The 22,835-nt window shown below is 41.9% G+C and overlaps 3 protein-coding genes across 4 annotated transcripts; 2 read left to right on the top strand and 1 right to left on the bottom strand.

The window, feature by feature from the left end:
- Positions 1-1,171: 1,171 nt before the first annotated feature.
- On the bottom strand, positions 1,172-3,495 carry LOC119648357 (dnaJ protein homolog 1-like). Its single transcript, XM_038050070.1, has 2 exons — positions 3,255-3,495; positions 1,172-2,858 (listed from the first exon to the last, which is right to left on the bottom strand). The coding sequence occupies exon 2, from the start codon at positions 2,823-2,825 to the stop codon at positions 1,770-1,772; it is 1,056 nt and encodes a 351-aa protein (XP_037905998.1). The 5' UTR covers positions 2,826-2,858; positions 3,255-3,495; the 3' UTR covers positions 1,172-1,769.
- An 8,219-nt stretch (positions 3,496-11,714) lies between these two features.
- LOC119650007 lies at positions 11,715-14,676 on the top strand. 2 transcript variants are annotated; one of them, XM_038052474.1, is made up of 5 exons: positions 11,715-11,768; positions 11,915-12,211; positions 12,598-12,761; positions 12,986-13,204; positions 13,559-14,676. In XM_038052474.1, exons 1-5 carry the CDS (start codon positions 11,765-11,767, stop codon positions 14,480-14,482), a joined length of 1,608 nt encoding a protein of 535 aa, XP_037908402.1. In that variant the 5' UTR covers positions 11,715-11,764; the 3' UTR covers positions 14,483-14,676. The 2 variants fall into 2 exon arrangements, with proteins under 2 accessions (XP_037908402.1, XP_037908401.1); XM_038052473.1 differs by having other exon boundaries at positions 12,986-14,676.
- A 5,612-nt stretch (positions 14,677-20,288) lies between these two features.
- LOC119649909 lies at positions 20,289-21,865 on the top strand. The gene is made up of 3 exons (XM_038052308.1): positions 20,289-20,621; positions 20,939-21,105; positions 21,162-21,865. The coding sequence occupies exons 1-3, from the start codon at positions 20,384-20,386 to the stop codon at positions 21,786-21,788; spliced, it is 1,032 nt and encodes a 343-aa protein (XP_037908236.1). The 5' UTR covers positions 20,289-20,383; the 3' UTR covers positions 21,789-21,865.
- The last annotated feature ends 970 nt before the right edge of the window (positions 21,866-22,835 follow it).

Below are 22,835 nucleotides of genomic sequence, written 5' to 3'. Positions count from 1 at the left end.
CCATGATGTATGTACCCTGAGCTGCCTATTATTAACTTACATACATTTCAATATGAATACTCTAAATGACTCAATTTCTATAATAATCTTGAAGCGAATCACCAAAGCAGCTGTTCTTTTGCAAGTGTTTATTTTGAAAAGCTCAAAAAGCTATGCATATGTGCGCAGCAATGTCGTTGGCGTGAATCTAGTTCTTTCTGATTCTAGGAAAAAAAGGGTATTGTTCTAATTCGAAAGTAGTACAGAATAGCCAGAGATAATATCAGCATATAGCGTATCAGGAAGCATTATTAAATGTCTGTCTATAAATATAATGAATAAGTTTGAACCAAATTCGATATATTATTTGGAATGCATAGAGCGGATTGGATATTAATTGCAGATGAATATCCCCCCATTCATTGGAATCATAGAATTATTAGATTTATACGTAAAATATAAATAACAAATGCTCCCTTCAGGTTCTTAACCAACGTTTTGTCTACTTCTTCCATGGCGTTCTGCCGTAAATCAGGCCTTGAACACCAGTGCAACTGCCTCGAATCTCGTCCATATCAGTTGGTTCCTCTCTACATTTTCGTGGTTTCGCTGAATGTCAGTAGTTTTCCTCAATTCCCTACAGCGTGCGTTTATGACCTATGCACTCCACATGGTCACTCGGCTGCAAATTAAATAATTTTGGATGCAGCCAGGTCGTCATAGATTTTGCAAAGCCCATAATTGTACTAGGGACTACAGTCTAGGCTCTGCTCCAAGCATGCGCGGAAGTATCTGATGCTCAAGAACATCGATGCCATTTCCCAGTGCTTCCCTTTGGAGCCACGCTATGCACTCTTGCAGTTACACAGCCACCCCTCCCCCTTTTCTGGCTTTATTGATTTGAACGGTGGAAGCAGCAAAATAAGACCTTTTTCGCTGTTTATTTCGTCCACACCCCCGCTGACTTTCCTCAGTTGCAAACAAAGAGAGCTTCTACCTGCTACCAGTTTATCACTATCGAATCATCAAAGCATTAATGGAAGTAGAGCCTAATCTCAATTACTAATAAAGCAAGAATCATAAAGAGCATGTAAACTCTTATGAAGAATTGATTAGACATTGCCATTAATCTGAGAACCTGCACAGTCATCCAATAACAAAAAAACAACACTTTTTAAGTATAATATCGTACTAAAACGTACTTTTTTTATTTATAAGACTTCTGTTAAATAATTTCCAACAAGTTGACACATTCACTCAGTTTTTATCCTTTGCTTTTCTCGCTTAGAGTAGAAAAAAATACAATATTTCCTTGACTATTATCACAGTCACATGCACACATATAAACTCTAAATTATTCAGTTAATTATACACGTTGAATATCCTCTACACACTTCGCAGTCATCCAAGAAACTGATGGAAATTCGAAAAACAAAACTATCAACAGGACAAGAGAAAAGCTGTTACGTGAACTTAAGCTAGAAATGCTGTATATTCTCCGCTACCAATCTCCCGCTTTTTCTAGATTTTCTTTTATCTGCAATCCTTTCCTGAAGGTCCTATTTACAACGACAATGTATTGGAAGCAGCTTTTCCCAGTAGATTCGTTTTTACTTCTCACGTCCGTTTTCACTCCTAGGACCCATTCAGCCTACTAACTGCTGAATTCGTCCTGCCAGCCTTTCTTCGTGTTCGCTTCGACCAGACAATATACAAAATCAACTAATATGTGCAGCATAAATTGGTAGTTGCATTACGCGTAATAATACGTATTTTCAGTCAGGACGTATTTAATTTGGTAACAGATCCCTAAGGATGTCCTTCGTCTCGTTGTTCACCTTATCTGGGAATTTGATATCGAATCCGACTACCAAGTCGCCTCGCCTCGATGGTTCCTTGGGGAAAGGCAGACCCTTGCCCGATATCCGTTTCACTGTCGTTGGCTTGATAACTTCGTTCGACATGTTAAGCGTTACTGAATCGCCGGATAATGTCGGCACTTGCACAACCGTACCGCAGAGGGCTTGTTTCAATGAGATTTTGGCCGAATAACGGATATCGCTTCCTTCTCTCTTGAAGGTCGGATGTGGCTTGTCGCGAATGATGAAAATTATGTCGGCTGGGATTTTGCCGGGCATTTGGTCACCTTCTCGTTGGAAAGTGATCTTGGTGCCTGCCTTCCAGCCCGGCTTGACGCTGATGTTCAGGACTTTCTCTTCCTTTCGTTGTGTTCCATCGGGCTGCATGGCCATCCGCGAGATCTTCATTTTCTTCACACAGCCACGGTCCACCTCATCCAGACCAACATAGAGGTCATGTTCAATTGGGGGATCTTGTTGCTGTCGTTTGCGAGTTGGCGACGAATGAACATTAAACGATTGTGACCGGAATGCTCCTCCTGGGCCAGCACCCCGTTGTCCTCCCATTCCCATTTGTGCGTAGACGTCATTGTCGTCGTCCATAAACATGGTGCCTCCTTCGAACATCCTCTGCGGATCTCCTCCAAAGAATATGCCAAAGGGATCAGCCGAACCGAAGAATTGGGCGAAGGTGGCACGTGGATCTCCGTGGAACTGGTAAGTAAAGTTGCTTCCACCTCCTTCGCCGCCGGTGCCGGGAGCCCCGCCTTTCAATCCCTCCTCGCCGAACTTATCGTATATGTCTCGCTTCTTCTTGTCTGACAGCACTTCATAGGCCTCCGCGATCTCCTTGAAGCGCTCCTCTGCCGCAGGGCTCTTGTTTTTGTCAGGATGGTACTTGAGAGCCAGCTTCCTGTATGCCCTCTTGATCTCATCGTCGGTGGCACTTTTGTTTATGCCAAGAATTTTGTAGAAGTCCTTTCCCATTGTGTTGCTTGCTTTTCAGCGGCTTTTGCAAAACTGAAAATTGAAACAAAACTACAAGTTAGACCACATTACGCCGAGGCCGCAGCAATGAAAATGTAAATTCCAAAACAATATACACCGACACCGCACGCATGACATCACAATGCGCGTAGGCAATGCCGCCGCCATGCAAGTCAAACTTGGATTCTGTGACCTCTCCAGGGTGCCAACTGGAAAAATGCTAACATGGCACAGTCAGAATGAAAATTTCATGAGTTCAACTCTGCTCGAAGCAAATTTGCACCGATTAATCCAAAACAAAAGGCAATAATCGAACTGTTCCATCCCTAATTTGGCATTTGCAATCCAAGTCCAACTTGCCTGATGACGGAATACTTCCATTTTCGTGACAAAACTTTTCTAATAAGCGCTCATGGCGCATTAACTTACCTTTTACGCAACTGTTGCAATTCCAATTTCCTTCGCCAGAAATTATCCGGGAAACCTTGGTTCGCAGACTTTCACTTCGCGTCTTACAGCTGTTGTGCACTCAAGTTAACTATTATTGTCCTTCCTAGATATCGTAAAATCACAAAACTAGCCTCGGAATTTCACTACTTTTTCGTTTCACACAAACGATGCACTCCACTCGAATTTCTTCTTGCAAATGTCGACGTGCGCCATGCTCGCGCCGATTTATATTTATAAATTTTGACTTTCTAGAATTTTCTAGTAGTTGCCTTAACTGAATCGGCACAACATTCCACACGCGTTCAGAATTTTCCACGCACACTTGGAAGCTTCGGGTTTTTTCTAGCAGATGTTTTCACGTATAGCCGTCAGCTGACCAACGTCAGAGCAGTGTCTTGCTCAGATTGTCAGGTGGTGCCTCCTCGGATGAATTTTTATTGCAGTTTTTGGACGGGGAGTCAGTGTTGTCTTTTCATTATCAAAAGAAATAAATTTTGTACTTTTTGAAGCTTCATTAATTTTCATGATTTTTCATATACTTCCTCTAATCGGAAGGCACTTTGCTTTTCAGCATGAAGTAAAACAAAGTAAACTAGGCAAATTAATTCACCGTACGACATTTTAAAACGCTACAGACTGCATTTATTTGTATTAACTCAGAATAAACGATACAAAAAGAGAAACATTACAAATCGACAGCTCAAATAAACTTTGTATTCATTTACACTTCCTTTCTATTTTTCCGAAAATTAATAAAGTAATAAAAACAAAGATAATTTTAGGCGACAAAAGTGATCGTATCACTATTTTTATTTTGAGATGGTAGCGCTGCTGGTGCGCCGTTTTGATGCCATAAACTCCTAAGGCCGTGGCTGCAATACGAGATCTGGGAGGCAGAGGTCGGCCGTTTCGGATCTTCAGCGCCCGCCCGTAGCATTCACGAAGGAAAGCAGCTCTCCCACCCTAAAGCTAGAAACCTCTCTAAGATCCCCAAAGAATGGTTAACCCAGTTTCCATAGCCTGCCTCTAGCTAGAGCTGGGTGATCGCAAAGAAAGTGCATAACGGTTTCCCTTCCTTCCCCGCAGCTTAGGCAATGCAAATTGTAGGGTATGCCGAGCCTGGCCGCATGGTCCCCTATGGGCCAGTGCTCCGTGCAGACCACCATAATATTGAATGCATTTGCAGGTGTCTGGCACAGAAGCTCTCGTGATCGGGCTATGTTATAAGCGGGTCAAATCCTCCTTGACTTGGCATAGCTGTTAACCCTTCGCCATCTAAGGGCCGCGGCTGCTAAGTACTGGCAGTAGACTCCGCCCTTGACAGCCGCCAGTGAGACATCGACTGTATCCATCAAATGGTTGCCAAGTGTAGAGCCCTGCCTGGCCAATCTGTCAGCCCGCTCATCCCCATCTCTGTTCGTATGCCCGGGAACCCAGAGGAGGGTGACCTTGAGCGTGCCGCCCAGACGGTTCATCGCGTCTTTGCACTACCCCATCAGCCTGGAGGATGTCGTCGCTGAATACAATGCCTCGATGGTCGCTTAGCTGTCGGTTAGAATGGCTATGTTACGCTTGAGGCTCGGATCACGCTCCAGCCATCGACAAACTTCCAATATCGCCAGTACTTCTGCTTGGAATACACTGACAAAATCTTGGAGACTATACGACCCGGATACACTGTGTTTATTCGAGAAAACCCCCTCGCCGACTCCACAGACCAACTTTGACCCATCCGTAAAGAATACTGTGTCATAACCTTGCCACATACTGCCGGTCTTCCACTTTGCCTTGGTTGGAAAGTCCACAGCAAAGTTTCTCATGAAGCTCAACTTGCATGTGGCATAGTCTGTAGGGAATGCCCAGATTTCCCGAGGTACTTCGTCTAGGATGTTCCTGTGGCCGTAGGACTTCGCTGTCCAGCGTCGGGATTCATGTAGTCTGACGGCACTGCACGCTACAACGTATTTAATGTGGAGGTCTAGGGGAAGGAGATGCAGGAGTACATTGAAAGCATCTGCTAGGCATCTGCATCTCCAAACGCGGTTCTTTGAATCCTATTAAGCTTCGTTCTATTGTACTTTTTGCTCATAGCCTGCCACCATATAATAGAGCCATACGTTACGATTGGACGCACCACAGCGGTGTATATCCAGAGAACCATCCTCGGCCAGAGACTCTTTTTCTTTGCAAAAGGTTGTCATGCAGGCATAAAAGGCTATACAGCCCTTCTCAATGCTCAGTTCTATTTTCAATCTTCAATTCAGTTTTGGATCCAGGATTACACCCAGATAATTTACATTGGAGGAAAAAACCAATCTTTGTTCATTCAGCCGTGGTAGGTAGAATTCAGGTATACTTACCTTGGTGGTGAATAGCATCAGTTCCGTTTTGGTTGAGCTTATGCCGAGTCCGGATCTTGCGGCCCACAGGCACACCTTTCGCGACGTCCCTTCCATAATGTCGGTCATAATGGACGGAAACATCCCTGACACTAATATCACCAAGCCGTCGGAATACGCTATCACCTTCACCCCACTGCTGTCCAATATTCATTAAATTTCGTCCACTACTATTAACGAGAGCACCGGAGAGATGGCGCCATACTGGGACGTGCCTCTATTTACAGCTCTGATCAAGCGGTTGCCTTTCAGATCAGACTGGATTATCCTGGTAATAATGCGTAAAGTACTCCTCCAATCCAATACTGGTCTAGGCTTTCTTGATGGCGTTGGTACTAACGTTGTTGAAAGCTCCATATCCAATAAGGTAGCTAGGGTATACTGCTTGTACTGCAGTGACCGCTCAACCGTGCCAATTACCCCGTGGAGAGCGGTTTCTTTGGATTTTGCTTAGAGGTAGGCATGCTTGGACTTAGAGAAAGACGTTCTCTCCATAATCGTCCTTAAGTAGATGTCCTTGGGCCTTGCACAGAATCTCGCTGACCCTCGCGGCTTCGCTGGTACTTTCGATGTTCTGACAATAGTCCAACCAAGCCTCTTGGCAGTCTTGATGGCTGACTTGTACTTCTTCAGGCAGTCCTTATATAGCTGCCAATATTTTTGCTTGTAGCAGATGTTGAAGATTTCCCTCGTCAGCTTTCCTGAGGCTGTATTTAGCATGGCACGAAACTTTAAAAGTGGTATCGAATGCCTTTTCCAGAGCCCGACCTTTGACTCCAGTTCATCTGTCGTGCCATTCTTATCAATTTGCGCACCGGAGAGTTTGTTTTTAATTACTTGAACAAACTTTCTCCAGTCGATACCCCTTGGGTCTCTGAAGGGTTTGGAGACTTCTGTGGCGAGATCAAGACTGAAAAGTATCCAACTGTGATCTGAGAAGGATCTCTGGTCAGACACTCTCCAGTTCTCCACCCTAAGACTCCCGTTGTCAGTTATTAGGGTGATATCAAGGACCTCCTCCCAACCGTCACGGTCCTCCGAGCTGGGGAAATGGAAGGTTTGTGTACTGCACCTGTTACACACCGATAGGTTTGAGCCAATAATAAAATCAAAGAATGATTCACCTCTTCAGAGCTGCTCTCGCGAGAATATATGCTCAAGGTCTGTTCTGATCAGCGTCTCTTGTGCTGTGGAATAAATTAAAATATTTGCTTTGATGATTCGGTGGCCTCCGAGCCAAGGCTCCTGTATTAGTGCGATTTCGATGTTCTCTAGGAGGAAGACAAGCAGATTAGCCATGGCGCACTTCGAGTGCTGCAGTCCCCGTCGGACCGTCGATCCTCATCTCCTCCAACAGCTCGTTGGCGGCGTTGATTGGATCTAGGTCGTCGTCCAGTTTTGTAGAGCGGAACACTTTTACCTTTGCATTTTCCCAGTGCCTCCAGGCACTCTCTCTTTATACGGAGTAGAAAAGGTTGGCTGTTTGTCTGGAGTTGCTCCTCCTAGATAACAACCCAGTCGTCAATGGGAATCCTGAGGTTTCGAAGGCGCAAGGATTGGACGAGCTTGTCCATATCCATGCGGATCTTCGGTAACCAGATACAAGCGATCGGCCTCCTGTGAATCTCGGTGTAAGGGATGACATTGACCCCCTCCCAGGCGTCGCTGATCTTAGTGACGCACGAACCGAGAAAGTCCCTAGAGAATTGGTCCTCGCAAGTTATAACGTGGAACCCACGCACCACCTGAGAGCAATCAAAGCTGGGGATGAATCCCGTGTGCTTGCCTTCGGCGTCCAGGAGATGCTCAATGACCATCTCCGACAGCCTGGCTTCAACACTGGTCCACACCTCCAGCGCTAGTTTACCACACGTAAGTGGCTTCTGGCCACATCGCTGAAGGGTTTCGCAGTTCGTGACTCGTCGGCTGGCTGTTGCTGTTTACTTTTCTTCAGATATTGCTTAGCGTCTGAGCTCTTGCCCACTCTGCTCCGCTTGTGATCTTGCTCGACCTCGTCTTGAGATCGATTGCGTTTCAGACCAATGGGCTTCGCATTCTGCCCATCTACCAGGCGTTTACTATTATGTTCCTCAACAATCTCCTAGTCAGAGTGAAATTATGCGGTGTTTCCAACGATTAATTAATTGAAATAATAAAACTTGGTTTCAGAACTTGTTTGCACTGATGAAGGGAACAAGTGGTTCCCGAAATATCGGTATTTGCAAGAATAAATACCCACACCAACGAAAAAGAAACAACAAGTTTTATTATTTCAATCTCCTAGTATTTAGCGAGGTCTTTTTCATCCCGCTCGCCGACAGTATCGGCCTCTTTATTCCTAGCAATCTTGTTGGTACTGGCTCTTGAGCAAGACACCAGTGGACCTTCGTTTCTTAGTCGATTTCCGGTGACCGATGTTTTTGTCGGTCTTTACTTTTGAGGGATTACCCGACGTCGAGGGTTTCGGGTTATTAGTACTATGCCTGCCCTCGCTGTTTGACGGCAGTGGATTCCACGCGGGAAACCACTAATCCGTATGCCGCCTCGCTCCAGGAGGTTCCTGCGATTGGTTTCAATCCATCGGTGCTACGGCTGGTGCCGAGTATACTACTCTCGACGGCTACTGTCTTCTGGTTGGATGCCCGCACCTCGTCCTCTGATGATGCGCCTGGCATAATCTCCTCTGCTTCTACCATCGGTTTTTTTTATTTCTAAAATTAGTCCCACGAGTAGTCCGGGAAGAATGTCCATTCCGGCCACCAGGATAAGGGTTTTATTTGAAGCTGAAGGTACTCAAGGTATACAGAGTTCGCATACTAAAGACCATTGGCCACGCACCCCTCGGCGTTTGCTGTTCCACCTTGGCTTGGGGTCCATTTAGCACCTTGTCCAGTGCAGGGAGGACGATCCCCGGCTGTTGCTTCGGTCCATCCCCCCGCAGGATCTACTTGCCTTTAATACATGATCAACAGACGAGCATGCCTATTTGGAGATATTTGTCTATTAGTTAAATATCAATACTTGGGTGGACCTCCTCTAGCTTCCAGGACTGCTTGCAACCACGATGGCGTAGATGACACAAGTTTCTGCGTAATACTTTGAGGTGTACTATTCCATTCATCCTGTTGAGCCTTTTTTAAGGAACTTTTTGAAACAATCTGGTGTTTGTGTTACTCCTTTTCGTGGTAGTCCCACAAATATTCGATTGGATTTACATCTGGACTCTGCTTTGGTGAATGCATCTGCGAAACGGAACTTTCGGCGCAAGTGAGGGCAAGCTGGTAATCCCGGTGAGACCGGACCCGGACGCAGTAGACTATTCAGTTATTTTCATATTAGACTACACTTATGTTCACAAACATAAATGTTGCCAAAGTTTCGTCCTATCTGCTGACAGTAAGGCTTGCAAAGTTTAAGGACTTATATATTTCTGGTACAAGAACCATGGGTTTGACATAATAAAATCGGTGATATTGAATCAGTAAAGAGAACTAGGATCTTTCTCGATGAGAGATCCTTGAGCCGGAAAACCTGCATCCTGACGCCAAAATTGTTAGAGGCAACCATGCTGAGACAATTTTTTTCCCAGGACCTAGTTGCGGTCATCTTATAATACCAAGTTATTGGAAAGAGTAGAAACGTTATAGATCGTGGAACCTAAGTATCCGAAAAGGGTGTTCTTGAATATTAAAAGGGCGTTTGACTATGAGCTTTTCGGAAAATTTTGTGATATTTCCAAAGAACATGGTGTTAACGAAACGCAACGCTTACACAGAGATTAGGGGGTGTTGATTGCTACCTGACGACAAAAGCAAAGGAAGACTATCTCGAAGGAGATGTGCTATTGCAACTTCTATAGAGTATGTTGATCGACTCACTACTATGCGGGACTGTAAAATCCGTCGCGTGGCTTGATAGTTGTAAGTATAGAAATATGCACTGTTGATTTGATTGACAGTTGGTGCCTCAGGCACGGACTTTTAGTAAATCGAACTTAAAGCGCAATGGTACTCCGTATTTACAAAAATGAGGAACCTAAATGATTATTGCCTTCCAGAGGAGGGGCACAACCATTCAATTCCGCATATGGGCTGTGCAGGCGGACCTTATCCCGACATGGACTCAAGTTAAAGTTAATGTAATAATATGGATATATGTATGTTGTTATCATTAGGCCGATGTTCACTTATGCATCCACTGTATGTTAAACTAGTCTCACGGCATCAAGGTATTCTGAACAAATTGCATTGGGACTTTCCGGCAAATTTCTTCAAGATCCTAAAATCTTACGTATCCGTTCATTTCAGAGTGAAATACAAAGGATCATACACTGAATTGAGAAATATGCAACTGGTCTACCGCAGAGTAGTGTTTTAGGTCCAGCGCTGTTTCTTTCAGGCGAAAATATTGAGAAAACAAAAATAAAACTACGAAAAGTTATTGACCACATTACAGAATGGATCAAGAAATGGAAAATCAAATTAAGGGGGTCATCCCGTGTGTCGGATCCGCGGAATCGAATTTTTTTTTGGTATCAATTGTATCTAGATATAGTGTAGAATATATGAACAAAGTGATTTTTTGATATTCGGAGTCATTCGGAAATTATAGTGTTAAACACGTGATAAGTCACATGCTAGATTTATGTCGATTGCCGTAATAAAGCTCGTATTTATCGGTCCGAATGACATTCGAATTACTTCGCTAAAAGGACAAGAAATGAAGCCAAGGCTGTACATGTGTTTCTTCAAGAAACCTAAGGTTTATGGACTAGGTACAGCAGATTAATGGTTAGTTAAGGCATTCTACTTTTTAAATGCGTTTTTCTCGAAACCGCATGTTGAAAATCGACTGCCACCATAGCCCAAAATCTATCCAACCAAATTCTTTGAAATTTTCACGACTTATTCGGAACATATTTTTACGGTCCGCAAACTAGTGTAATTACGATTCATTCAGTAGTTTTCTTTTATTCATTGAAGAAGCCGTAAAAAAACGCCAAAATTAAAAAAAAAAAGTTTAACACGGCACCAAAAATTTAGTTTTTAATATTTTTTAATAATCCTAGTTTGCGGACTGTATTTAAAGTCTGAACGTTAAAATGCCGTTTACTTTTTTTCTTTAAGATGATTGCAGTGCCCTCTAGCGTGGCAGCAGAAAAACATCTTTTTTGGAGATGGGTGTATAAATTGCTCTGTATTTCAATAATGAACTATGTGATCGGGCTGAAAAAAAAGCCAAAAAAAAACGGCCTTCACACGGGATGATCCCCTTAAGGGGGAAATACATGTAGACGCATGAAAATAACAGGTTTTTCTATTTATTTTTTATTTTTTGAATCAGGAACGTAAAAAAATTAAAAAAAGTCGAAAATTACAAGTTTCGTATTGTTTTAAAAAGAAAAGTCGACTTTAGCGTGAATTTTTCAACCAATTTGTTTAAAAAAGTTTTATTATTTATTATTATAAATGTTATAATCATGTAGGTACAAACTGAGGAGAATGTTATTGACTATATGTACACCCAATTTCAACTCAATCGGATGATTAGTTTTTAAGTTATGATGTATACCATTTTCGAAAAAAAGCCATTGAAAATAAAGTAGTAAATCGCCCAAACATCTGCTCTATTCAAAATACAGATTGTCGACATATATATACACACTGACAGTACCCGTGGCGTAATTTGTAGACTGTATATATAGAGGTAAGCCATAAGGGATTAAGAGGTTCTTCGCAATGCTGAGCGTGCCGTATACCTGCGGTAGCCGGACGACGTTTTACCTGACGCTGCGCGCTCCTTTCTATAATGAAGCATAACTTTCATTCTATTTCATTTTTTCAATTCACGTTTATCGCATTTTAAAGCTAAGGTTTCATGCTAATTTTTAAAGCAAATAATACAAAGATCTTAAATGAAACCAAACCGACTTACATTAACTTTACTAACAAAATAGAGAATCCATCTAAAGTTGCCATCAACGAACAAGACAAACCACAGCAGAATGATCTTAAGTATGGCACTCGATGCTAAGCTTTGCTGGAAAAGACACATCCTAAACAAGAAGGAATATATACCAACCGTTTCCCAATGAGTTACGTATTCCAGATAGAAAATGAATTATTCTACTTCATTAAGACTTCATTTTTCACAAAAGAGAAATCTTTATATGTTCTACACAATTATTATTGAATTCTCAGAAAATCGTCTCAGTTATCAACAAAAATTATATTTGACCAGATAACTTCATCGACGATGACCATAAATCCAGTATTCAACATCGAGCTCTTATGGCGGAAACAAGTGACAACGCGGGTGCAGTTGGGACCATTCGAACGTTTGTGTTTTTGGACATTGAGACTACCGGACTACCTAAGTTCAATTTCGGAAAGGCAAACATTACTGAATTGGCGATGTGGACATTGTCTCGGGAAGACTTCCTTCGCTCTGAAGACACGGAATGCCGATTGTTGGGCAAATGGAAAAGCGTTTTCAGGCCAGGAAGGTCGATCAATCCGAGAACAAGTGAATTAACTGGTAAGTGAAATAACTGCATTATGAATTTAAATACATCACAAAAGTGAATCATTCTCGAAAGTAGAATTTCCAGCTAGTGAATCACCAAACATACATTATACGCGCGTTGATTTGTAGAAAAGAGGGGAAAAACCAAGCATCACTATTATCTCTACATTGCCTCCCACTAGCACTTCATGCAGTTATCACACTTTGCATTAACTTCGCGAATTATAAAAGCTTCTTTTGTTTTGATTCGGTGTAAATCAACGGAAGAATGTAAACAACAAATATTAAATGATACGTAGATAAGTAGCCATTGACGAGGGTCATATTCCCCCGTATCCGAGTTTTCTCCGTATAACCCCTCTTGATTGATTTCCATTTCTGAATCTGCTTTCATTTAGGACTAAACAACGAAATGCTTGAAGATTATGAAAAATTCGATGTTGCAGCCAAAGCGATGGTATCTTACCTGGAGCTACATCCCAAGCCAATCTGTCTCATTGCGCACAACGGAAACGAGCACGATTTTCCAATCATCAAGCAATATTTCGATAAGATTAACAAAGTGAGTACTACAGTGGACTCCCGATAATTCGTACATCGATTATTCGTATTTTCGGCTAATTCATACCAGTCCCCAGAGTTAATTTTCTTTATTTTGCGCTTCCGATAATTGGTAATCCCCATATTTCGTATCAAATCGTCAGACCCTTGACCGTATGAATTATCGTGATTCTACTGTTTAATCAAAACATATAGAATTTGACTAAACAAATCAATATTTTTTAGAAAATACCGGGCTTCCTATGGTGTTCAGATTCTTTAAGCATTTTTAAAGAGCTTAATTCAATTGCAGAGGACCGATTATTGGTAAACGTTTTGTCAAACGTCGAGGAATCTGAGAAATCGTCTTCTCAAATGGCGAAGCAGATTTTGGAAACTACCATTTCAGAGAGCGAAGAAAATTCAGATTTTTTAAACAATTTTAGAGAGCTTGATTCAATCAAGGAGGAGGACCAATTATTGGTAAACGTTTTGTCAAACTTCGAGGAATCTGAAAAATTGTCTCCCCAAATGGCGGAGCAAATATTAAAAGCTGTCATTTCAAACAGCGAGGAAAATTCAGATCCTTTAAACGATTTTAGAGAACTTGATTCAATTAGGGAGGAGGACCAATTATTGGTAAACGTTTTGATAAACGTCGAGGAATCTGAGAAATCGTCTTCCCTAATGGCGGAGCAAATATTGAAAACTCCAGTTTCAGACAGCGAAGAAAATTCAGATTTTTTAAACAATTTTAGAGAGCTTGATTCAATTAAGGGGGAGGACCAATTATTGGTAAACGTTTTGTCAAACGTCGAGGAATCTGAGAAATTGTCTGCCCAAATGGCGGAGCAAATATTGGAATCTGCCGTTTCGAATATCGAAGAAAATTCAGATTCTTTAAGCAATTTTAGAGAGCTTGATTCAATCAAGGAGGAGGATCGATTATTGGTAAATGTTTTGTCGAACTTCGTGGAATCTGAAAAATTGTCTCCCCAAATGGCGGAGCAAATATTGAAAACTCCCGTTTCAGACAGCGAAGAAAATTCAGATTTTTTAAGTAATTTTAGAGAGCTTGATTCAATTAAGGAGGAGCAATTATTGGTAAACGTTTTGTCAAATGTCGAGGAATCTGAGAAATTCTCTCCCCAAATGCCGGAGCAAATATTAGGAGCTGTCATTTCAGACAGCGAAGAAAACTCAGATTCTTTAAACAATTTTAGAGAGCTTGATTCAATCAAGGAGGAGGACCAATTATTGGTAAACGTTTTGTCAAACGTCGAGGAATCTGAGAAATTGTCTCCCCAAATAGCGGAGCAAATATTGGAAACTACCGTTTCAAACAGCGAATTAAATTTAATCGAAGACCACTCAAATAGTGAGGGTCTAAGTGAATTAAATGAACTTCTTGAACGCCAGAGAATAAATGAAACTACACCAAAACGAAATTTTAAGGGGGAGAATGTGAAAAAATATAAGTCATCATTTGAGGAGAATACTCAGAACCAAAGCATTAAATTAAACAAAGTGTGCAGGGAATTATTCCCGACAGAAAACAAATCATATAAATTGCGAGATGTATATAAAAGGATCTTCAACTATTACCCGCCATACAAACACATTGCAGAGGCTGACGTCCATACATTATTTGAAGCAGCTCGAAAATATGGTATTGAATTTGTGAAACTTGCAGAGAAAAATGCTATTCCATTTGCACAAATCAAAAGGCCGGTTTGGAAATAGTTTTCAGGATAGTGGTCGACAAATTCAAAGATCAAAATAGTTAAGGAATATTAGCAAACTAAAAATCTGACAAAAACCATGTTTTTCCAAGTTGATTTAAATTAGCTACTAAACATTAAATACAACTAGATATAATAGTGGCACTTAATGCTAGTATTAGGTAAAATCCGGCATCTGCCGAGACTGTGATAGCTCGGAATTAATAAATTTCAGTGTAAACTATGACCTTGCATTTGGAAACTTTTTCTATCTGTTTTGTATCGTATCGTATATCGATGTTTCTCATTTCAGGCATAGCGGAGTCACTGAGACTTTCGATTTTGAAATCAGCTAATGTTTATGAGTTTTTGTGATCTCTCTTGTTAACAGGTTCCGCTACAGGCCGACCAAGGAAACACATTCAAAATCGTTGAAAAAAAATGACCGCGTTTAATAAAAAGCATCAGAGAAATGCTAAGACGTTCGCCGTAGACGCTCGATCCTGGTTAAAAATGAACAGGCGTCTTTAATTCATGGACGGGGCGTCAGGACATAAGTAAATTAGTCGCTATCATCGACTGCAAAGCCGTTCCCTATGAGACCATCGTATCTCAACATCGCTCGGCGAGATTTGAGATCAATATTACCCAAGCGGTCTATTACATTGAAGATTTTTGAACGCACTCTTGACCCGACACTATTTGCAACATAATTAAACTAACTGTAACTCAATTCGGATTTGTCAAGAACTGTGGAGCTACCGACACAATATATGCTGCGCGATTACTCATGGAGAAACACTGTGGGAGGAATCGCCCTTTCTACATTGCATTTCTCGATCTAGAGATGGTGTTTTACCGTGTGCCAGAAACAAGGCTTGCAAGAGGGGGGCGGGGGGAGGGGATGCAACTCATGCGCTTGGTTAAACTGCTCTAACACAATCCAAAGAATAAAATTCGAATTATGGCAGGTATATCAAGACCACCTGTTACGGACAGTGTCACACGGGACGTCCAACGCCTACCGTCCTACACACCACTCTAGGCAGATGATGTTTTCCTTGGGCCTCATAACAAAGCCGATCTCCACCAACTTGTCCAAAAATGGAATATAATTGTATAAATTATATACAATTGGCTGTTTCAGCTTACAAAAACTGTTCCGCTCGGAACGTCTCACCATACGGTCAAAACTCTTACTGTACAAGACAATGATCTTGCCAAGTCCTCATGTATTCCTCGAAAACTTGGATTCTTAGCAAGAAAAATTGCGAACTCTTGGCGGCGTCCGAGAGATCAGTAGCGTAGCACGTCACCATCTCATCCGAAATGAGGACATCCGCAGTTGATATGGGGCTTCGATCGAGGAAAAATGGTATGGCCATATAATTCACATTGAAGAGAAATCATTAGTAAAGAGACCTGAATATCGAAGTCGAAAGGAAAGGACCAAAAGGCCAGCCTAATACCCTCGATTGTCATTTGAGAGCTTCTCGACTTCATCCAGATCAGGTCTATGATCGAGAAAAATGGCGCAACCGATCCAGATGAACCAACCCCGCTTTTGAATGGGACAAATACTGAAGAAAAAGACAAAAGATTTTGTATTTCTTTGTTTCCATTAAACATATTAAACTTTGTGATCTTTTTAGATCCAGTTGCTTAAAATCAGCCTAGAAATACACAATTATGTGGCAATATAAGCGATAATGCGCAGCACGACATTGAATAGTTTAGTGGAACCTTTATTAAAATAAATGTCAAAATTATTTTATGAATGAATTTGCTACAGACTGTGTGCGCGTGCAGTTTTCCTGAAAACGGCTGAACACACATTGCCACAAAATGTTACGAGAATATGGAAAGAGAAATTCCACCGCATTATGTCTACAGCGAGAGGAGGAGGGAAAGGCCACCATCTGAATGGCCGTAAACTCCACCCAGACTAAATGTATCTGCTACTAATTAAGACGGGAAGCTGAGGTTGTGCCCCTTCTATGACCTGGGATGTTTAGAATCGGGCGCGGATATACTGTGCAACTCGCTTATAATGAGTTCAAGGGGCCGACAAATTTAGCCTCTTATAGTCGAATGTACAAAAACACAAAGGAAGTTGTGGTTTTCTCTTATCTTAAGTATATGTAACTTTGTTCAAATAAAAACTAGAACTCATTTGAACAAAGTATATGCAACTTTGGCGGTCAAAGGGTAGTATAGGTCCCAGGGCGAAACGTGGATTGGTACCTACGATAGAGAATAAAACCTGGGAAACGCCTGCTGAACCAGCACCAGCAGCTCTACTACCAAACCCTATCTCCACCTCCACGTGGTGATCGCTGGCAGTTCTTTCTTTATGAAAAACTGCAGACGGAAAAGGATGAAGGCGAGTCTCCGGCCCCTAAAAACCGGACAAAATGTGCCAACTGGTCCTCCAGGTTGGGGGTTGGGTAGGGCTGACAACCCTACACGGAAAACCGATGTTACGAAGCCACCAAAGGAGCCTCGAACATAATGGATTTTACAACGAGGAACCCGGCAACGACAACGGATTAACCATTTGCGCATTTTCTCATGGAACGTGTGCTCCCTGTACAGACCGAATGCTACTGAGCAGCTAGCCGATATCCTGCCCCAATATAAGGCTAATGTAACAGCGTTGCAAGAGATGCGATGGACAGGGACCGGTTTCCTGGAGAAGAGCCGCTATACCATATATTATTGCGGCCATCTAGTAAACCATGTGCTCGAAGTAGGTTTCTTAGTTAGCCAAAAAATGAAAACTGCTGTTATCGGCTTTGAAAATATAAGCGAAAGGCTGTTAACACTGCACTTACAAGGCAAATTTAAAAATATAAGACTCATAAACGTTCACGCCCCTACAGAGGAGACTGCAGAGTCGGAGAAGGATTCCTTCTATGAGGCAGTTCAGCGGACCCTCGAAGCCTATCCCAAGTATGATATCAAAATCATACTTGAAGATTTCAACAGTCTAGTAGGGACGGAGCCCATATTCAGGCGATACGTCGACTCCCATAGCTTACATGAGGATACCAATGTCTACGGACTTATTCAGTTAGCAGTATCCTACGAAATGGTTGTTGGAAGTACCTGGTTTACCGGAAAGCGGTTCACAAACATACGTAGGCCTCTCCAGACGGGACAACTTTGAACCAAATTGATCACGTGCTGATCAAACGCCGCCACCTCTCAGCCTTGATGGATGTCAAAACATATAGGGGGCCAATATAGATTCGGATCACTATCTCGTTGGCATGGTGCTCCTGGCTCGAATTACAACACCACCTAAAATCCCCCCTGACAATCAGGTGAGAGTGAATACCGAAGCCATTCACAACACAGCCTTCACAACACACCTATAAGAGGGAAATGGATGCCACAATAACCGCAGTCAACAGAGGTGCTGGAGATGAAGTATCAACAAATGATCTTCACAACCACCTGGCGAGTGTTATCATTGATACGTTCACAAACATACTTGGCCTCAGCCGCAAGAAAAGTCGAAATGGCTGGTTTGACGATGAATGTAAGCTAGCAACGCAACGGAAGATTGTTGCATACCGAGTAATTTTGCATTCTCAAAGAACGACTCCACAGGCGGAAGAAGGAAGCCTGGGAGAACTAACAGGTCTGTGAACTCGAAAATTACAGGGAGCAACGGCACCAGGCGCGGAAGTTTTACCAACAGGTCAGCAAGATGAAGCCTTATTCACCTCGATGCTTATCCTGCCGAGACGAAGAGGGAAATCTGATTTACGACAGAATGGGCATATTGGAGCGATGGGTTGAGTATTTTGATGCTCAACAACCAGAACATCGGTGAATTGGAGGTCCCACCAACTGAAGACGACGGAAAAATACTGCCACCACCAAGTGTAGAAGAAACAGTCCGTCCAATTCATCGGCTTAAAAATCCTAAGTCGCTAGGAGCCGATGGAATTACAGTGGTTAAATTTGGAGACGACCAACTACACCAAGTGATTCATCAACTAATGCTCAAGGAATGGGACAGCGAATCAATGCCTGACGACTGGTAAAGAGGCATTATCTGTCTCATACATAAAAAGGGAAATATCACACCGTGTAGCAATTATAGAGGTATTACGTTGCTGATTACCATCTATAGATATTCTCCACTATCTTGCTAGCCCGGATAGCTCCATACGTCCAGAACATCATTGACCCATACCAAAGAAGCTACACTTCAGGCACATCAGCAACAGATCAGATTTTCTCTTGCGGCAAGCGATGGAAAAACTGTTGGAACATGGACTAGAGTTCCATCATTTTTTCATCAAATTTAAAGCCGCCTATGATAGCATAGCCAGGGTAAACTGTACACGGCCATGAAAGAATTCGGTATCCCGACGAAATTAATAAGACTGACTAGGCTGGCTTTGACCAATGTGCGAGGCCAGATAAAAGCAGCGGGATCACTTTCAAAACCATTCGACATCAACAATGGTCTAAGACAAGGGGATGTCATATCATGCGTCCTCTTCAACCTGGCCTTAGAGAAAGTGATTCGCGATGTAGACGTAAATGCGAGAGGCACCATCCTCTTCAAGTCCACCCAACTATTGGCCTACGCTAACGATATTCACATTATGGAAAGAACCCGAGATTTACAGTCGTACCTTCATCCAGATCGAGCAGGCGAAGTGGAGAACTCGGGCTGCACACTAATGAAGGCAAAACGAAGTACATGGTGGCAACGGCAGCGCCAAAAACCAAAGAACGAGCAACATCGAATCGTACTGGTCAAACGAAAACAATAAAGATAGGAGACTACAACATCGAGACCATTGAAAATTTCTCCTATCGATGCCGTTGATGATGATGATGATAGCACTACTAATAGTTGCTGTGTTGGCTCTCTTTTGTTGAAATCGCATTAAAAGGATGCTTTCCACTTATGGATATCAGGATGTCCTCAATTTTTCCTTGTCAATTTGTATGTTTAATTCGCTTTTAATTCTTTCGCGACTGTTCCAAATGTTGGATTTAGGTAAATTTTTCTCTCCAAATGTTCGCCTGATTTTGCCCATTTTCTTTAGCCGAAATTATTTTCAGTTTCCCTTCGATTGTTAAAGCTTTCTTTCTTATCATTTTTTCACTTTTCAAAAAACAATGTGGTTCACGTTTGAAAGTTAACGTAAAAACGGATCATTCAAAATAATAATAATAATAATCGTTGGCGCAACAATCCATATTGGATCAGGGTCTTGAAGTGTGTTAGAGCACTTCATTGAAAATCGAAACGGTACACTACAGTATACTGTAGGAGGCAATGTGGGCAGCATTGCGCTCGCCCGAGATTATTACCCTGATTTTGACTCAGGTACTCATTCACAGCTAAGTCGACTGCTATCCGACGTCAAATCACGATACAAATCCCACGCTTTGTGCTCTAACCACTCAGCTATCCGGACACTTCTAAATACCAGGCCAAAAATGAGATTGTCAGGACGTCAGGAAGGAATTTCAGATGTCACAAAGTGTCAAAGTGTCGGTAGTTTTTTTCGGGGAATTCCCTAGAAAATGTTCGCTTAAATGGACTTGGGCCTACAAACAAATTTGAAACTGGTCCATAATAGCCGAGTTCATCTTTAGTGAAGATTTTTGCACAATTACAAAGAGATTTTTTCGGGAGCAAAAGAGTCCATTATATCCGGAAATCCATCTTAAACGAGTCCATTACAAGTGAGTTGCACTGTACCTTACCGCAAGAACACATAATTCTTAGCTCTGCCTGTTACCTCTATTATCTACAGCAACAACACAACCTGCATTTCCTCTATAGGTTATATTATTCAATTCCACGAAATCTGATAAAGCTCCTGAAAGCACTCAAAGTCAACAATATCATGACAAGCTGACATTTGACATTTAACGTCCAGCTGTGATGGCAGAAACGAATGAGGGGACGGTTTGTCCCATTCAAACTTTTGTGTTTTTAGATATTGAGACTACCGGCTTGCCTGACTATAATTTCGGGAAGGCAAACATCACCGAATTGGCGATGTGGACATTGTCCCGGGAGGACTTACGCAAAACCACAGAGGTACCTCGCTTGCTGGGCAAATGGACAACCGTTTTTAATCCAGGGATGATGATTCACCCAGAATCAAGTAGAATAACCGGTAAGTGTAATTATGTATTGCACCTAAATCACATAAAGGTATTCCTAACTTTACGACACCACGAAAGTCGATTATTGCGCGTCTTCTATTCGGCGGGGCAGATTTGTCAAAGGCCAAGTGGAAAACGAGTCATTCTGTTACAACGTTATCTGCCCGAGCCACTTCATGCAATCAATCCACTTTTATAATATTGAACTATCACCGCTTAGGGAATTTCCCTCATTTGGCTTAGTGTAAGCTGGCGTGAATCTGAATTATTCTTAAAAAACAATTTCTTGATTTGAGTGCAAGCTGGACTCTTTCCTTCTTTCATTCAGGACTATATAATGAAATGTTGGAACATCATGCAAAATTCGATGATGATGCAGCTACAGCGATTTTGTCTTACCTGAAGCGGTATCCGAAACCAATTTGCCTTATCGCACACAACGGAAATGGCTTTGATTTTCCTATCATTAAGCAATCGTTCGAAAAGGTTAAGAAAGTGAGTACTATTATCATAACAAGTAAAATTCCACTAAACAGACAAATGTTTTCCAGGAAATCCCGGACTTTCTATTGTGTGTAGATTCGTTAGACATTCTCAGGGAACTTGATTCTATAGCCGAGTCCATGCTTCTAGACTTTTTGTCAAATCCGGAGATATCTGAAGGACTGCCTTCCCAAACGGCACAGGAGATATCTGAAACTAATATTTCAAACAAAGAAAATTCAGTTGCAGGCCCAACAAAAAGTGATCTAAGCGTGGACGATCAAAATGAACTTTTCGATGAAAAGAATACAAAAATCTTAGAACGTCAGAGAGTGAATGAAACCACACCGCGACGAAGTATTCAAGAGAAGTATGTAAAAAAATTTACACAACCAATTGAAAAGAACACTCAGGGGCAGACTGATGGTAACGTGAAACCCAGCAAAGCACGTAAGGAACTGTTTCCGCCAGTACAGGTCGCAACTGGTCGGGTCGGAAAACTGCCAAGAAAGTCATTTAAATTGGTTGATATATATGAGAGGATTTACGACCATAAGCCAATTTCTGCACATGCTGCAGAGGCTGATGTCGAAACGTTATTCAAAATAGCACGGAATTATGGTGTTGAGTTTGTAAAGCTTGCAGAGCGAGATGCCATTCCATTTGCGCAATTCAAAAAGCCGGTTAAGAAATAGTGCACATTTTATCTATATTATATATGACTTTATTATAATGAAATATATTTTACTATCAAAGATTTTTTTAAAAGTTACAAATCTCCTAGTTTCTCTGTTTGGACGATTGCTCGTATCTAAGATGCGGGTTTTGTCTCTACGCCCCTATGCTTGGGACACGAGTGCTTGAGCAGATTAGGGAAAGACTATTTCCAAGGTTCATTTGGGAGGCGGTATTTTGGTCAGTTCGTCGGTAAAATCAACTAAGGCGAACATACAGATGAAGACTTTGTAACCGAAATTGTTTTGAGACAATCCCCACATGTTATCCACGTCGTACATTGGAACCAACTTCAGCTCGTCGTTATCCAGCACCGTTACACCAAACATCACTTTTGAACTGGAAATAGGGGATTTCGCCCGTAGCATGTATCGATGCATTCTGCTGGAGTGCGAAAACAAACATCCAGTTTTCAAAGGGTACCACTGACGAGTTCGCACCCTTTCAGGAAAATCGTAGGTTCGGGTCAATCGTGTAACCGTAAAATTAAAATCATCGACGAACTCAAATAAATCTGCAAAACGTGCCACGGGCTCTACTGGGATGGAAAGTTGCAGAAAATTGAACCGTTCAAAAGATGAGTTGAACAAATAATCTAAAAGAAAATGTTTGAACGATTCTATTGGATCGACGAAATGTCTTTGGAAAAAAGCTTTCGAATCCTTTTTTATTTGGTGGTAATATTTTCGACTTTTATCCTGTTTACTGTGGTAACGAAGGAGCCATTTAACGTAGCACATTTTCATGAAGGATTGGAACTTGAGGGCCGCCCACTCTCGTACTTCTTCCGTTATTGCCAGAGGAAAAGATGTTTTACCGGGACAATCGCATGTTTCGAAAATTTTTGTATTGAACGCCTTGACTTGAATATTGGTCCTGTGAGTTTGTTGAACCGGCGTACTAGCCCAGCGTGGATCTGAAGATATATTTCGAAGACATCTAATGTATGTGAATAAAGCCATGCACACTTCTATTGGTCCCATTTCAGTAGTTAAATGGGATCAATT

This window comes from Hermetia illucens, chromosome 2 (genome assembly GCF_905115235.1).
Source record: "Hermetia illucens chromosome 2, iHerIll2.2.curated.20191125, whole genome shotgun sequence".
NCBI lineage: Eukaryota > Metazoa > Arthropoda > Insecta > Diptera > Stratiomyidae > Hermetia > Hermetia illucens.
This window is presented reverse-complemented; position numbering and strand designations above follow the sequence as displayed.